Source organism: Symsagittifera roscoffensis, chromosome 5 (genome assembly GCF_963678635.1).
Source record: "Symsagittifera roscoffensis chromosome 5, txSymRosc1.1, whole genome shotgun sequence".
Classification (NCBI taxonomy): Eukaryota; Metazoa; Xenacoelomorpha; order Acoela; family Convolutidae; genus Symsagittifera; species Symsagittifera roscoffensis.
The window spans coordinates 47,205,981-47,222,382 of NC_087066.1; the positions used below are offsets into that span (position 1 = coordinate 47,205,981).

The 16,402-nt window shown below is 32.9% G+C and overlaps 1 protein-coding gene across 4 annotated transcripts in view; it reads left to right on the forward strand.

The window, feature by feature from the left end:
* LOC134845880 (X-linked retinitis pigmentosa GTPase regulator-like) overlaps window positions 1-2,639 on the forward strand; it is a 409,218-nt gene extending 406,579 nt beyond the window's left edge. For 3 of the 4 annotated variants that reach the window (XM_063862989.1, XM_063862992.1, XM_063862990.1), the window contains 2 exons: window positions 201-295; window positions 2,384-2,639. In XM_063862989.1, coding sequence (XP_063719059.1) covers window positions 201-295; window positions 2,384-2,422 — 134 coding nt within the window. In that variant the 3' untranslated portion in view covers window positions 2,423-2,639. Of the gene's footprint in view, window positions 1-200; window positions 296-548; window positions 576-2,383 lie in introns of all 4 variants that reach the window. The other variant, XM_063862991.1, reaches the window with a different exon arrangement.
* Window positions 2,640-16,402: the final 13,763 nt, after the last annotated feature.

Here is a 16,402-nt window from a genome sequence, read left to right on the forward strand (position 1 = left end):
TGCCAAATAGACCTGAAAATTCGTGGGAACAGGGGGAGGAGTGGTTCCGAGCATATATTTTGCTCTTGTTTTGAGAATTGAGGGATTGTTTTTGGTTGAAAAACTGTAAAAGGGGAATAAGAAATCTCGCAATCTCAAAATATGAGCGTTTCTTTTCTCTATTGACTAAGATTTCTGTTTTAATTTCATTTTGTTTTCAGACGAAAAACCGAAGAAACCTAAGAAGAGAGTCACAATCAAAGACGACAAATCTTCAATCGAAGACACAATCAACGATGAACACTCGAAGAAAAGAGTGAGTTTGTTTTTTCTCGTGATTTTGATACTGTTTTTCTGTTCAATCTCGTTATTTTATATCACAATGGTTACATAATTTGAAATAATTTAATGAAATTGAAAAATGAAATTTTGCTTTTGCTGTTTGACGAAAAATTCTGATGAAAGCAAATAAGTGTTTAATAGTTCCAGAGAGCAGTGGGGCTCAGTATAGTTGACGCATTTGTTTAGTTTCAGCTGCAAGTTAAATCACGCATGATTGCTGTTTTCAGGGAATTTTGGGACTCCTCGGAAAATAAGTAAAAGCACTTTCTTTATCATCATGCTAACCAACATTGAACAGCTTGCGCGATCATCAATCTTAAATGTTTGGCCACAACACAATTATCTCCGATTTTTTTTCCAAGTATAGTGTGAGGGAATAATAACACCTTCTTAAAAAATTGTAGTTTTCAAGCTCTAATTTTTTACCAGCTCGCCTTTCCAACTTAGTTACAGCTTAGTTACAATTCACTAAGTATCTGAAGATCTTTATATGACGCTGTCAATAGTTTTTTTGGTGTTTTAATCAAAATGAAAATCAAGAAAAAAACCTTAGAACGCGTTGTAAAATTTGGTGCGGATTATTCTCGAAAAACATCGGACCTCTTTCCTGCAAAATTTTTTTATGATTTGTTGACAAACATGCTACCTAGAAACTTGAGTTTTAAGCTGCAGTTTTTGAAGATCGTGAAATCTAGAAATTTCTTTAAGTTTCTCTTGATTCGCTTTCATTTTGATCTATATGTTCTTAATAGTGTAGGCGAATGACCGGCATCCTTGAATTTTTCTATTTGTTTGATAAATCTTGTTCTCATTATGACTTGAATTGCAAAGAATGATTCACAGTTTTTGGTTTTGCATGTGGTACGAAGCACAGCTTCGCCCTGTGTTCAAATACTGTATCTCCAAAAAACTAGTCTAAAATTTTGCTATTCAGGCTCAAATAGAGTGAAGGATACAACTTAGTCTCTAGGTTTACAGGGCGATATATCTGTTTTTTATTATTATTCATAAGTTTTATATGAATGGTAATCTATTTTATAAGTGTAGTACAATCTGCAGGCCAATAATTTTTCATCGAAAAAAAAAACATTTGTTTTTACGTGTCAATGAACATTGCGAACACACTTCTGTAGATCCGGTTGTTTTTTTTTAGTTCTTTTGTTTCAGGAAAAAGCTTAAAATGTTTTCAATCCAATTTTTTTACGGTATGATTTTTTATTTATTTTTTGTTCAATTCAGTTCATTTGCTAAATGAAGTGCGAATGGTGCACAAAAAATTTCTTATTTCGATTTTATTTTTCAGGCTGTCTAACGTTATAATAAGTTCAACAAGTGCTCCAGCTTTCTCGTTTTAGGTTATTTCCTAATGAAAAACATGTGTATCAAAAATTTTTCTTGAAATTTAAAGAATTGATTTTAGAGTAATGAACGCAGCGAAGACTTATATAGGTCTTCGAGGGTATATATTATTTAAATATATATATTATTTAAATATGCGAAAATTGAAGTTTTTTCACAAAACAAGTCAGTTTTTTTCGGTTTCCTTGCGTTCATTAATTTTTTCCAACTTTCAGTTGGCTGTTTCTTTTGTTTTCAACCGTATTAGCTGCTACAAAGTCTGTTTGCGGAACGGACGTTCTTTAATAGTTGCACAGCAACTGGTTGCCTTTTTTCTTGGCCTCTATACTTCTCGTTTTCTTGAAGTTCTCGTTTTCTTTGTAGCAGCTCAATTCATAGTTGATAACACGAAATTAAAGGGATGCAAAGTTTATCATACCTTAACAGTTGACCAATTCTTCATCTGAACTTCAAGTCCTGCAAAAATGCAGGCAACCAATAAATGCTTGGATAACATTTGGCTTAAAATCAAAATTGAACTCTGCGCAATATGCTTTTGAAAGTGACCAAGTTTTGCTCTTCATCCTTTATTTCATTTACTGTCATGTTTTGTTTTCCGGTCCTATCTTGTGTTTCATCGCTTCTTTATTACTTGCTTGCAACTTAAATGATTGGAAATTGCTTGATGAGGCGAACAAACAGGTAATTCTGGATTTTTGTTTAGAGAGAAAGAAGACGCGATTTCATCTGGTATCATCAGTAATCTAGAACTTCGGCTTAGCGTGAGTTCTTGCTGCGACACTTCATATAAAGTGTCTGAAATGCTAAAACAGTGCTAAAAACTATCTGTCTATCTTTTGCTGTGTATTTCAAATTGAATTTCTATAATTTGAATTTTACTGCAGACCCTGTTAATGTACATAAATCAAATTGTAAGTATGTATAGCTGTTATCAAATTTCTTTTATATAATAAATTTCTCAGAACGATTGTTTTAAGGCATTACGGATCTCTCAGTGGAGTATAAACTCTTCATTACTCTTTTTTTCTCGTAAAAAATTTTAAAAATATCTTTATCTCTTGAAACCTCAATAACTGCCAGGCCTCTTTCCACTTGGCCTAGTGGTAAAACTGTTGCCTTGGGATCCTAAATCGTAGAGTTTTAGCTGGACTTTTTGAAAAGTCGATGAACGTAGTTCAGACTCTTATATGGTCGCAATCATTTTTTTTTTAGTAAAAGTCTCTATCGAACACTGAAAAGTTTAAGAAAAAAGTGATCGAATTCTAGTTTTGATAATGGAATTTGATTGTCGGTTTTCCCACCGAATTTTAAAAATTTACGTTTGATCCACTTTGTTTTTTTTAGATTTTTTTTCAGGAAAAGCTAAAAAATGTTTTCAATCCAATTTTTTTTACGATATGATTGTTGATTTCTTTTTTGTTCAATTCTTAAACACTATTCTTAAATTCTTTAAGAAATTCTTAAACACTATTCTTTAAGAAATCCACTATTCTTAAATTGGCTTCGATTTTATCGAAAAAAGGGCCAACCAAAATGCTCTAAAATTTTAAAACGGTTGAGGGGCAGCTGTTTTTTTTTTGACTTTCGAAAGTTGATATGAACAGAAATAAGATTTTTTCTTCAGCTTCACAACCTGATAATTCAAATTTTTTAAGGACAAAAGCTTTCTCGACTTTTTTAGATTCTGACATTTGAGATAAAAATATTTCGACATGCAATAATTTTTGTATCCGTTAGCTTACGATGCTAATTTGACGTTGAATTGTCAGTGCTGCGAAGCTTCGATTCGCCTCTGTGTAATGTTCTTTAAGTCGTGGTGTCGGTGCATTAAGTAAGGTGCAGTTTTGAATGAAAAAAAAGTTCCGTTATACAAATGAGCAAAACGTGAAAAAGCACGAAATTGTTTTCTTTTATTTTTGTCCGAATATTTTTTGACAGGAAAAGTCTTGAGTTTCGTTCACGCTCTGTTTTAATTTTTTTTTGGTTAGGATTATGAAATAATTCAGTGCGGTATTAAATTACAATTAAATGCAAAATTCGAGCTATTGTATGGGTATGTTAAGCATGTCCATTATTAATATTAGCATTCGATAAAGCGGTAGATTTTGCCGAAACTAACGTACATTTTTTTCTCCACTGTGGAAGACTGCCAAACAGAACATGAGTCATGAGCCTCTATTTCGATCATAATTTCGAAATTTTTTAATGAAAAAAAAATCCGTTATACAAATGAGCAAAACGTGAAAAAGCACGAAATTGTTTTCACTGATTTTTTTCCGAATATTTTTTGACAGGAAAAGTCTTAAATTTCGTTCCTGCTCTGTTTATATTTTTTTTGGTTAGGATTATGAAATAATTCAGTGCGGTATTAAATTACAATTAAATGCAAAATTCGAGCTATTGTATGGGTATGTTAAGCATGTCCATTATTAATATTAGCATTCGATAAAGCGGTAGATTTTGCCGAAACTAACGTACATTTTTTTCTCCACTGTGGAAGACTGCCAAACAGAACATGAGTCATGAGCCTCTATTTCGATCATAATTTCGAAATTTTTTAATGAAAAAAAAATCCGTTATACAAATGAGCAAAACGTGAAAAAGCACGAAATTGTTTTCACTGATTTTTTTCCGAATATTTTTTGACAGGAAAAGTCTTAAATTTCGTTCCTGCTCTGTTTATATTTTTTTTGGTTAGGATTATGAAATAATTCAGTGCGGTATTAAATTACAATTAAATGCAAAATTCGAGCTATTGTATGGGTATGTTAAGCATGTCAAATATTAAAATTAGTATTCGATAAAGCGGTAGATTTTGCCGAAACTAGCGTACATTTTTTTCTACACTGTGGAAGACTGCCAAACAGAACATGAGTCATGAGATTCTATTTAGATCATAATTTCGAAATTTTTAAACCCTAGAATTTATGCCAGTTCTAAAATTACAGTTTGCTTTACTTTTGAAAATCATTCGCTGAAAGAAATACAAATTGGGGTCTCCAACATCGAAAAGGAAAATGTTTCACTTTTCTCAAAAACTTTAACTTTTCTCAGAAACTACGTTGCCAAGTGTTTTTAAAAAGTGGTACTAGTGGTAAGTGGTACGAATAGAAAGTGATACTTATGGCAATTATGGAAAATGGTACTAACGGAAAAAAAACGTTAGATTTTCCATTGAAGTATTGTGTCTAAATACTCCCTTTGTCTCTTTTTGCTTTACCCCTTCGTCTACATCCTACCGAATAATCTGCGGGGAAATATTAAACCCATTTTCTTGATTTTTGATTTTTTGACAACTACTTCCCAAATCTGAAATTTTGTTTTCAATGAGCATAACAAATTTAAAAAGCTCCCCTGCTAAGCTCATTTTACACATTAAAATTTATGCTCTTGGAACAGTCACTTCTTTGATTTTTTAATTCTTTTTGACTTTTAGCAAAACAGTTTGTGGGTTCAATGGAGATAACTATCCTGCCAAATCTGATATCATAGGTTCAATCAAAGCAACAGGTTTGATTACACCCAATTTCCTTTAGAAAAAAAAATTGGCCTTCAAGGAGTCAAAATTTTGAAACTTGACCGTTTTTTGGAAACATTTTGACTTTACTCGAACAATACCGTGCCAATTTTCAGGTTAATTATTCAATCAGAAACCCGGCTCTTGGGTTCTTCTCTACTTTCGCGGCCACGGCCTTCTTTTTGCAGAAAAAAAATTATAGTTTTCTGGAACTCAGGTTTTTGAACTTTTAACCGTTTTTAAGAAACGTTGAGTTTTCTAAATAATTGCCGTATAAACTCTGAAATAGAGTCGAAGCGAAATAACTGTTTGCAGAATTTCTTTCACAGAAGCGGCTACTTCTCTGTTCATGGGTTCAAATTTGAAAGTCCTGCTATATATTTCAGTGTAATGTTTCAAACTACTGCGAATTACATTGTTTGTACGTGACAACTATCAATGATCTTCTTAAAAGTTATAAGGTTTTTAGGAATCATGAACGTTTTGAAAACTCTTATGTAGATCTTGGTAATTTTTTTGTTTAATTTTCTGGAGAAAACTTGAAATTTGTTTAGGCTCAAAGTTACTTTTCGTGGTTTGATTTTTTTTAAGTTCATTTCATTTTTTCAAAAAAAAGAAGGCGAACTCCACTATCAAACAGAGAAAGGTCGCGAAAAACGTAATTGTTTTCTTACTTCGAAAATGAAAATTAATTATCAAATTTTCCAGAGAAAAAAAATTATTTAGGATCCAGCTTTTTAAAAAAAGAGAACATAAAATGTTCACGAAATTCCAAGAACTTCAATGTCAAAAATTGTTTAATTTCAAAATTCGAAAAATGAAGCTTTTCAAAAAAACAAATCAGTATTTCTTCTGTTTCCGTGCGCTCATGAAGTTTTCCATTTGTCTCTCGGCTATGATTTATCCTTTTTGTTTTTTTTGTTAAGTTGAATGACTAGTGTTAAAAAGTTTCCACTTGTTAGATTTGTTAGTTTAGGTTACTGATTGAAATCATCCAGACAAAACAAATAGAGAAAAAACTTAAACGTTTTTTTTTCTTTGAACTGGGCTGAATTTAGAAAAAAATGTTTGGGACAAGTTTTGCATACTGAAAAACCATATTTATCGAATTTTTGATCTTTTTCATTTTTATTTTTGCGTTTTGTAGTTTCCTTTTGTTTTTGCCAAAAAGTTTTTGGCGTTTTTAATTCATTATCTTAATATTTCGTCGAGTTTTGGTTCAACAAACTTTGGTCTGAGATGGAAACATGGTAAATTTGCACATGTATGGGCAAAAATTGTTGATTAATTTGGTAAAATTGCTATCTGAAGGTTCAAATAGCCCTGCGTTTTGAAGTAAGTTTTGATTCATAAAGCTACGCAGGTTTGCTTCACCTGCGTAGCTTTATGAATCTACAAAATTCCTGAAAAATGAGCAGATTTTTTGATTTTTGTGCGCCTCAAAACCTCTATAAAAAAGCTGCTTGCTGATTTTTTTATAAAGGTTTGGCTATTCATTTTGCTACAGTCAGTTGTTATTTTTATTCCTATTATATCATCGGTTGATGCAATTTTCTCGTTTGTTCATTTAATTTGACCGAGAAATTACCCTTTCAAAAAACCTTTCAAAAAACGGAAATGTATTGTATTTAAATAAATATGAGCTCTAAACTAACAATTTTATGCAACAATTTTTTTTATATTTTCTACAGTATACAATTGATTCCATCTAGATGACAAATCATTTATTATTGTTCAGGCACTCAAAAAATGTTAGCAGTACTTCTTCTCTTCTATGTTTTAGTAATATTTGTGTCAGTGTTAAATTCTTGGGTGATTCAATCAACAATTTTTTAAATGACAGTTTTTTCTCCTGTTTTTTTAACTAAATGTCTGAGTAACATTTTAATTTAGTTGTAATCAACGATGCGTGAAATACTGGGTGGGATTGTTGATACTTTGAGGCCCTCTTAGATCCACTGACACCCTAAGACATTCCTGCTAATCCCTTTTAATTTGTGGAAAATTAAGACCAAATTATTGAAAAATGTCAATTTTGCTGAACTGAATTTGTCTAAGCAGGCATGAAAACTGATCTTGCCCGTCCTAATTCTGTAATTGTTACAACTTGGCGTCAAAAAGTTCAATTTCTTTTTGCTTTATCGAATGAAAAAACCGGAATGAGAAAGTATATTTCAGATTTCAGCTCTTGAAATTTATTGAAATTTTGCTATCAAGACCAACAGAACAAAGTTTGGCTAAAGGAAGGCGTCAAAATAGCAGATTTATTTAAAAACAGTATAAATTTTGATTGTCGGTTCCGTTAAGAAACATTTACGTATTTCAAACAGAACGATCAAATCAAATTTTTTTATCACTCTTCCGTTTTTATTGGTGATCAAGATAAAATAAAAATTTGCAAAAATTTAAACAAAAATGGATGATTGCAAATTATCTGTTTGCGAAGCTATCTGCGGCGCGCAACTTTTTCCGCATAAATATATTATACAATGTGGAATCTAAATGGAATGCAAGATGCAGTATAAACGAATTCCGAGGCATATTTTTTCCTCTTTTTTACCCATTGGTCCCTAAGGAGGGGTATTAGTCTAAGAGAGGGGCCAAAAATAGTGGGATTAAGTGTCCATGAATTTTAAGATGGAACTTCTAATCCTTTAATTCTGAACGAGAGCTTGTAGCACAATTTCTCCTGTGCAAGTTTGATTGTATGAATTAAAAAGAAGAACCCCAATTAATCTGGGCGAGATTCTTCTGAAAATCCAATAAAACCACTTCTGCCAACAACACAATAAGACATCTGACAGTGTAAAAGTTGGATAAAGAGACGGTTAGAAAACAGACTGTCGTTTAATTATTCTTAAAGGCTCGGTATTCAATCTATATGGCTGCGCAGTAGTTTGCACTCAAGTTACCGAAAAGAAACAAACATTTATTTCAAACAGGGGCGGATCTAGGATTTTCTCGACTGGAAGGGGAGTTTGGTTTTTCAAAAACTGTTCCAATATTTTGTTGACTTCTTTTAGGTCGAATAATTATCCGGATAATTATTTTTCTGAGCTCTCCCAAATTACTACAAAGGCCCTATTCTGACCAAACTTTCTGCACAGGAGAATTTTTGCAAAAAATAAACAGGACAAAAAGTATGTGTTTTTTTCACTTTTTGGAAAATTTTGACCGAACAATCCTCGTCAAAATTAGTATAATTTGGCGCCAAATGTGCCTTACAAAATTTTTTGAGTCGATCAGCCAAAAATTGGATGTCTCAAAATAGTACAAAATATGGAATCCTTTGTGTCGACGGGAAGTCAAATCCCTGAGAGAAAAGGGACATGCTTCCCGCCCAGTCCCTGAACGCCTCCCCCCTGCTTTAACCACAAAAAACAATACACCGAATGATATCCACTGCCATCATTGCAAAAGGAGTAATCAAAAAACATTAATTTTTTTCTAATTAAATTTTTCTTTAAAAAATTGATAGTTTTCAAAAAACCAATTTTAAATTTTTATCTCAATAATATATATTAAGCAGAGAGTTAAAATTGTCTTTTTAATCCGTATCAATCTACCGGTCAAATGTTTTTAAAAGAAAAATTGTTCGTCGGTAATATAAATCATGTCGGAATAGCCAATGGGTCTCGGCTTTCAGAAATCTTCAATTTTCTAAATTTGAATCAAGACAAAAAAGCTTTACGAGTACTTGAATCACTGGGATGTTGCATTTGCGTTACGCGAATTTTGGCAAAAAAACTTCCTTATGTCATAGTTCTTTCCAGTCAATTTCATTGACGTAGTCGGATCAGTAATGATCTAGCTATTTGGTTGTCGTGAACGGGTAACAATAATTCTCAGGCCTAAGATGGTAAAAAATTGTGAGCAAATAAGCTTAAGCAATTTTCAATAACAACTTAAGATGATGTTGGGGCCTCTCCTTTGCTTGGGTTGTCGTTAAAAAATCATAAAATAGTTTGATAAGAAAAACTAACACTGATTAATGAAGCCTCTTTTTTTGATAAGTAACGTGACGGCTTCTTTTCTAATTATGAATTATTACGGTTTGAGGCAACCAGAGTCAATCAAGATTAATTTTCACCGCGAACCTTTATGGTATCATCAATAGACGTAGGTTTTGTTAGCGATGGCGAAAAGTTTAACTAAAAGGCTCTTTTTCAAAACAGCGGTTGTTCAAGGCCCAATATAATCTGGGATTTTTGCTTGAGGATGAGGCGAGATAACCCAGCGCAGAGAATTGATCAAAGTATTTATGCGTTTTTACACAGGCACAACAGTAGTTCTCCTCGTTTTTTGGTAATTTCTTTCGTGCTAAAATGGTCCTAAAACTTCAAATTTTTTTCGAATAATTCACTCACAGGAGCTAACAGGACATTTCCGAATAATTCCGTCTGTTACAGATAATGAGCCAATCTAGACGTCACTTTATTTTTGTAAAAAAAAAAAATTAAGCACAAATCAGCTTTTTAAAAGTTTTTTTGCCCGCATAACAACAAAACTTCAAACTGTTGCTCTTGTTTTTCGGAATGTTTAAACTATTTTGCGATAACTTTTGTGTGATGGGTTCAAAAAACACTGCGATCGGTTATAATTCAAGTCAAAAGTTCTTGATAACTTCTTGATAACGCTTTATGCATTCTGTGAGAAAGCTTGCCCCTACTTTATATCACATAGCGCAAAAAAAATTTTTGGTATAAATGGCTTGCCTTTCTTTAAATAATTTTGATTTTCGTTTTGACCGTTGAAAATGGGGAGGAACCTTGTATTCTGGTTTATTTTAATTTATTTTGTTTTCCAAGCACTATTAAAAACCACAAAAAATATTGGAATGGGGAATTGATCTATCATACTGAAATCCTTGCACTCGTGATTCGAACGACACTTGAAAATTTTCGAACAAAAAACAGTGTTGAGGAAAACCGGTTTAAGGTTTTTGAAATTAAGTTTAATTTCGAGCGACTAAAGAGACCAAGTAACCATAATTATACAAAAGGCAGCTAAAAATTTAGGCTAAAAAAATGATATTACTGAAAAGAAAACTTATTTGGGTAAGTTCAATTGGCGTTTCGCTGACAAAAAAAAGATCTCATCAAAAAAGAAACTTGAATTATTGTGCAAAAAAAAATTAGAAAAAAAAATTGAAATTTCACTAGCTTACTAAGATTTTAAAACTTTGTGCAGTGTTTATATTGCCCACGCACTAAAAAAAAACGACACTTTTTTGGCGGAAAAAGAAAAAAATTGTAGTTTTTTATGAATGTGATTGGAACATTCTGTGCTACTTGCATAGCAACTAGCTATCCTTTCCTATTTAATTTTCTGCTTTTTGTGCGCGCTGAAAATATGAATCAAATTGTGACTTATCTAGCAACCAAAAAAAAATTTAAATTTTACAGGCGAAATTCTAAAGTTTTGATTCGAAAGTCAATAAAATTATCTGCCCGAAACTATCACTTTGATCTACATAATTGGTTATAGCGATGAAAACGCTCCCAGTAGAAACAAGACAGCTCCTATATCAGGGCAAAGCCCTGATTGTTCCGACTGCCCCTTAATCTATATCAATTAGTTTTGGGAAAAAAATATTGAAAGATCAAGTGAGAAATATCAAGTGTCAAATGTCAAGTAAGGAAATTAAAACGACCAATTAGCTTAGCTAGCCACAATTCAAGTTGGAACTATTTTGTTGTGGGGGAGAATTTGTCACGCATAAATAGTTCTGGTTACGCTTTCAGCATTATGAATAAAATCTTGGACGCGAAGCATAACTTAGTCTATAGCATGGCCAAATTGGCAATTTTCAAACTCACAGAACTTAGCAAAAAAGATTGAAAATAGAATATCTTTTTTAATTTGTTTTCACGGATTTGATTCCTTGAATGGGGTAAAAATATTGTTTGGTAAAAACTTATTATTACGAGCGCCAAAAATAGACTGAATTAACAATAACTTTCAGCTGTCTTTGAGTAGAAAGTGATTTCATTTTTTTGTATAAAATATATATTTATGTGTTGAATGTGGTCAGTGGCGTGCGCAGAAATTTTCCTAGGGGACGATATTCCAAAAAAATTTTGAAGCTTTTGTGGACCTTTTTTTTAGGTCGACCAATTGGATTTTCCGAGCTATCCGAAAATACTAAAAGGATCCTATTTTGTCCAATTTTTTCTGCGGCGCAGGCAAGTTTTCTAAAAAACCGGCCAAAAAAACGTAGTTTTTGGGCATTTTTTGGAAAATTTTGGCAAAAAATGCGTTTTTTTTTTGGAGCGCGCTCCTCCCTCAAATTTAGTTATTTTGGCATCAAAGACGCTTTTAGAAAAATTTTGAGTATAGTCAGCCAAAAGTGGATGTCGTAAAATTATACTAAAAGGAGAACGCTTTCGAAAATTTTCTCAACCAGAATTGAGGAAAAGGCTTTTTTGTCGTTCTTTTTGCCTTGTCGGAAACCCCGAAAACTTTTAATTTTTTTCAGGGGCGGATCTACAATTTTCTCGAGGGTGGGTTCAACAACTTTTTTTAAGGTCGACCAAATTGATTCTCCGAGCTCTCCTAAAGAACAAAAAAGACGCTATTTTGGTCAAAAAAATCGCGTTTTTTATTTGCGCGCGCTCACCCTCAAAGTTAGTATATATTGGCGCCAAAGGCGCCTTTAGAAAATTTTTAGGCTCGGTCGGCCAACAATGGATTTCTTGAAAAGTACCAAAGAGGGGACCCTTTGGGTCAACAGGGTGTCGAATCCCTGAGGGGGGCATCCGCCCCCCCCCCCCTAAATTCGCCCCTACTTCTTTGACTCAAGAAAAATAGTTGTTTTACTTCTTTAAGAGAATTTCGTCCCTTTTTGACCGCTGATTCGCTATCTATCTTTCGGATCTCTTTAACTATCCCCCCCTCGTTGCAAAATGGGGGAGAGATTCGTTTTTAGCATCATAATTCACATATGCTTAAATTTTGAATTATTTCTTATGAATTAAATTTTGAACTATAGGGGTGGCGATTCGTTACTAGGTACCCTAGGGGGAAATAGTTGAAGAGATCCTATCTTTTAATAGAAGACGAGCACTAACATTAAGAGGATCTTCTTTAAGATATTCTGTTTATTTTTGTTTCACTCAGCTGATAGTTTTTGAAGCAAAATTGTATATTTGTATAATTGGCTTTTTTATTAACACAATTAAAAAAAAAACTTATTTCAATTTTTAACATCGTATTCAGAAAGAAACAAAACAGTTCACACCAAAGCAAAGCCCTGAATGTCTGACTGCCCTTTCAATTACTGTCTCGGTTAGTTCTGCTGAAGGTACATTTGCGTTTTTTGGTGCAAGAAACGTTGATCATCATAGAAAATCCTCTAGAGCACTCGTAAAACTGTCCAGTTTGGTCACATTGACCATTTTCGAATTTCATTTAAAATATGCGCATGTGAAAAATCTTTTCACATCTGAACTTGGAGCATCGATATCTTTCTTCCTCAAAAAGGTTCCGTTGAACACTATTAATTCGATCGCCAAATTTTGTCTGTATAGAAAACTCCGAGCATTAGTATTCCGTTATTTTCTTGGAAACTCCGAACAATAACTTCAATCATTTTTTCAGATGAAGTGGTTTTTAGCGAGTTTAATGATGGATTTTTGATAATCACGTTAAATTATAGGAAACAATTTTCATGAAATCTAAGACATCCATTTGAAATGAGCCAGGGAAATAATGAGCTGCTTCAATTGTCAACCTGAAAATCCGGTTTAATTACGTGCAGTCGATTTAATTTGTCTACAAAAAAGATTGTTCTTATTGGTTTGTGTCTAGAAGGTGTCAAACAGATTCATGATGTTCTGGTTCTTTTGAACAACTTGTGAGCATGTAGTCCAGAGTCATCGATTTATAACCTTGACGTTGAAGTTGGATCGTACTTTTAAAAAAAAAAAGATGAAAGAAAAGTCAAATCACCTTTCGCTGTGTGATAATTCCTCCCGCCCCATTCACCCCAAGTCGCGTCGTCAATCCTGGTCTCAGAAACCCCCATATGCGAATTGAAAAAATCTCTCTCCACTAATGGGCTACAATAAAACCATTTTTCAAATAAATCTCCATTTCTGCCAAAATTTTCGAGCATCCCTGTATAAACAAACGATTTATGAGGGTGTTAATTACCTTTCAGAAATATTTCCTTCTTTCTAATTACAAAATGCGCGGCTTGATAAATCCTTTGAATCTACATATTAATCCCTAGCTCTTCCCTTTTTATGCCCTCTATAATTTGATTTTGGCCTTCTAGACAGATTGCTAGCCTAGTGCTTAGCTTTTAAATCACTCCAATTGAAAGACTTCAAAAAAGAGCCTGAATTAACAGTGAATTATATATATATATTTATATACATCGAATGAAAATTACAAAAAAATTTCTTTCCATTTCATCAAAAAATTATCTTTGAATTTTTAAAATCTGATTTATAAATTTGATTTTATAAAGAACAATTTGATTTCAAACTTTAACAACATTTTTGAAAAAAAAACTCAATACAAGGAACCTCTTTAAAAACTATTGACACGGTGTTAAGATACTTTTATTTTCGATCAAAAAAGATAGTAAACTCTCGAAACCATTAACTTTTATCAAAATTTAACTAATCTAGGCGAAGATGGATTATGACACCTATTACAAGTGCGTTCCACAGCAGGATCAAAAGACCACAAAACCCCCGTTAAAATTTCACCCGAAGGGAGATGCTACTAAATCGCCCTCAAATGGCCATAAAAACTGCGTCCCGTTGCTGCAAATTTTACCTAAGATACCACTTAAATTAATTCCTCAACTCTTGAAAGATGCCACTCGATTATCGATTGGATAACTGTTACAAGTGGAAATTGAGTTGTAATAAAAATCAATCTCCAATTCACTTAGAGGATTTTAAAATTCTGACGATCTGTGATATGATGAAAAAAATGATTAAAGTAGCATTCAGAATAATTGAACTCGGGGAAAATTAAAATTGAGCTTCATTATTTAAAAAACAAAAAAAAAATAAAAGTTTTTTTTCAAAAATAAAGCCTTTCCTGAATACCTCTCGCCCGGGTTTGAGTTCCAGAAATTGGATTTTAACTTATATATAATTATTTAATTAAATAACTAATTAATATATTAAGGAGTGAATCCCGGTATTTGCATTATCCATTTAGCATCTGCCCAGGGATTAGATTTGGAGTTTCCGGGATTCATTTTATGAGTGCACTTTAATCCACCCCTTATCGATCAAGATCATCGATAGACGGTCAAGTTTTGTTGTGAAAGATGCTCATATTGATTTCGGGTAATTCAGTTTATCGGGGCTCAAGTATTCGCAGCTGAACATATGTTTATACCAACGCTAAAATCAAGCCAGAATAAAACCGCGTCACCTGAAATCGGAGAGAAATCAAGAAAACTTCATTCGAAATGATATTCAGACATTTCAGCTGAATCGAATTCAAGACAACGCTAGACAGCGAGGCTTTGAAACAAAAATGAGAGCGGCTTCAAAATCTCGTCAAAATAATTGTAAAACAACAATTGGCATGGCATCATTTCAAAGAAACTTCATATTTGCTTAAAATTTGAAGTAAAAAAAAAACAAATCAAAATTTAACTTTTGATTGTTGAGAAAGTTGAGCAATTTAAATCCTCTGCATTATTTAAAATGAGTTCAAATTAATGTGAACAAATTTTCTACTGTGAAAAATCTTTTTTGGTTCTGTCGAAATGTTGATCCGTCTTTTCAGAGGTGGATCAAAGAGTGAGAAGACAGAGAATGAAAATGTCTCGAGGCTGCGAAGGGGGGCGGGGTTGTTAGCAGGAGGGCAGGGTCTTTTTGGGCGTGTTTTGTTTTTGTCATTGTTGCCACACATTATCTAAAGAGGCTGTAATTGATACCCAATCCTAACTGAACTTCTGTAGTTAATTTTCCAAGTTAATTTATCCATCTTTTGTTAAATTGGACAATTTAATAGAGAACATTGTTGTTGTAAAAGTGTACTTTGTTTTTCCTCTGGCTATAGGACAGATAATTCAAAACAGTTACAAATCAGTTCTATAATTTTTCAAAAAAGTCAATTGACCCATTTTTATTCCAATCCACGAGATAAGTTCTCAGATATATTGTACTAACTTGGTGTAGTAAAAAAGTTATTCCAAATTTTAGGTCAGCTTCAATCTGTGTTTGAAAATATAAATCTGTCAAACAAATAGGGCCTCTCAAAAGCAATCAATATTAATTTAAATTGGATTTTTTTTTAATTGAGACTCAAATATTGATTTTTGGTTTCTTGGCTGAAAAAAAGGGGAAAACACAAACGTTAAAACATTATTCGCCATCGCGTATTGAGGATTTCTGGACTCTGTTGAGCTTCACTCCAAATGAAAAAACCTGAAATAAAGACGAGTCTGACTCACTTCGCTTTTCGCCTGGAAAGTCCGGACCGACTGAGAGTTGCCGTAAAAACTGGTTTCTGTCTGAAATCTGTGCATCGGCATGTGAAAAGACCTCCAGTCTTTCTTTGGCACTTTTCGGAAAATTTTGACCACTGGATAATCGTATACTATATAGTTTTATTTCGAGAAAGCTTCGATCATTTTCATAGTTTTCACCCGTAAATAATGCCGTGAAACACAACCAAAGTTCAGATTCTCCAAAAAAACGGGCACTACGAATTGAGAAGATAGCGAGAGTCCTGTAGAAACACGAAGTAGTTTGCTTGTTTTAAATTGGCTTATTAAAATATTGAGTTAAAATAATCTTTTATTTGTTGATATAGTCAACTAGTTTTTAATATCCAATGATGACATTAACCCCGGCCCGTACAATTTTTTGGTCCTCCTATGCCAACTATGGCCAATTATTGTCAATGATTTTTATAAAACCTGCTTTGAACTTTCGCTTCTTTCGACATAAATCTTCAAAGTAATCAAATAATGTGGTAATCAGTTATATTCTCGGCTCTTATGGTTTGGTATTTAAAAACCGATCGGTGTAACGAAGCTTATAGCAACGTTTTTTTTGTCTGAAAAAAATCGACCACAATTCTTTGACAGTTTAGGGTATAGGCCAACTTAAAAAGATAAGATCCCTAGTAGCGCTTTTTAATTCAGTTTTGTTTGTACAAACCACAATTGCAATGGGATAGCGATCTAATATGTTATCATAGAGGCTTTATTGCTTGTTTATGGGA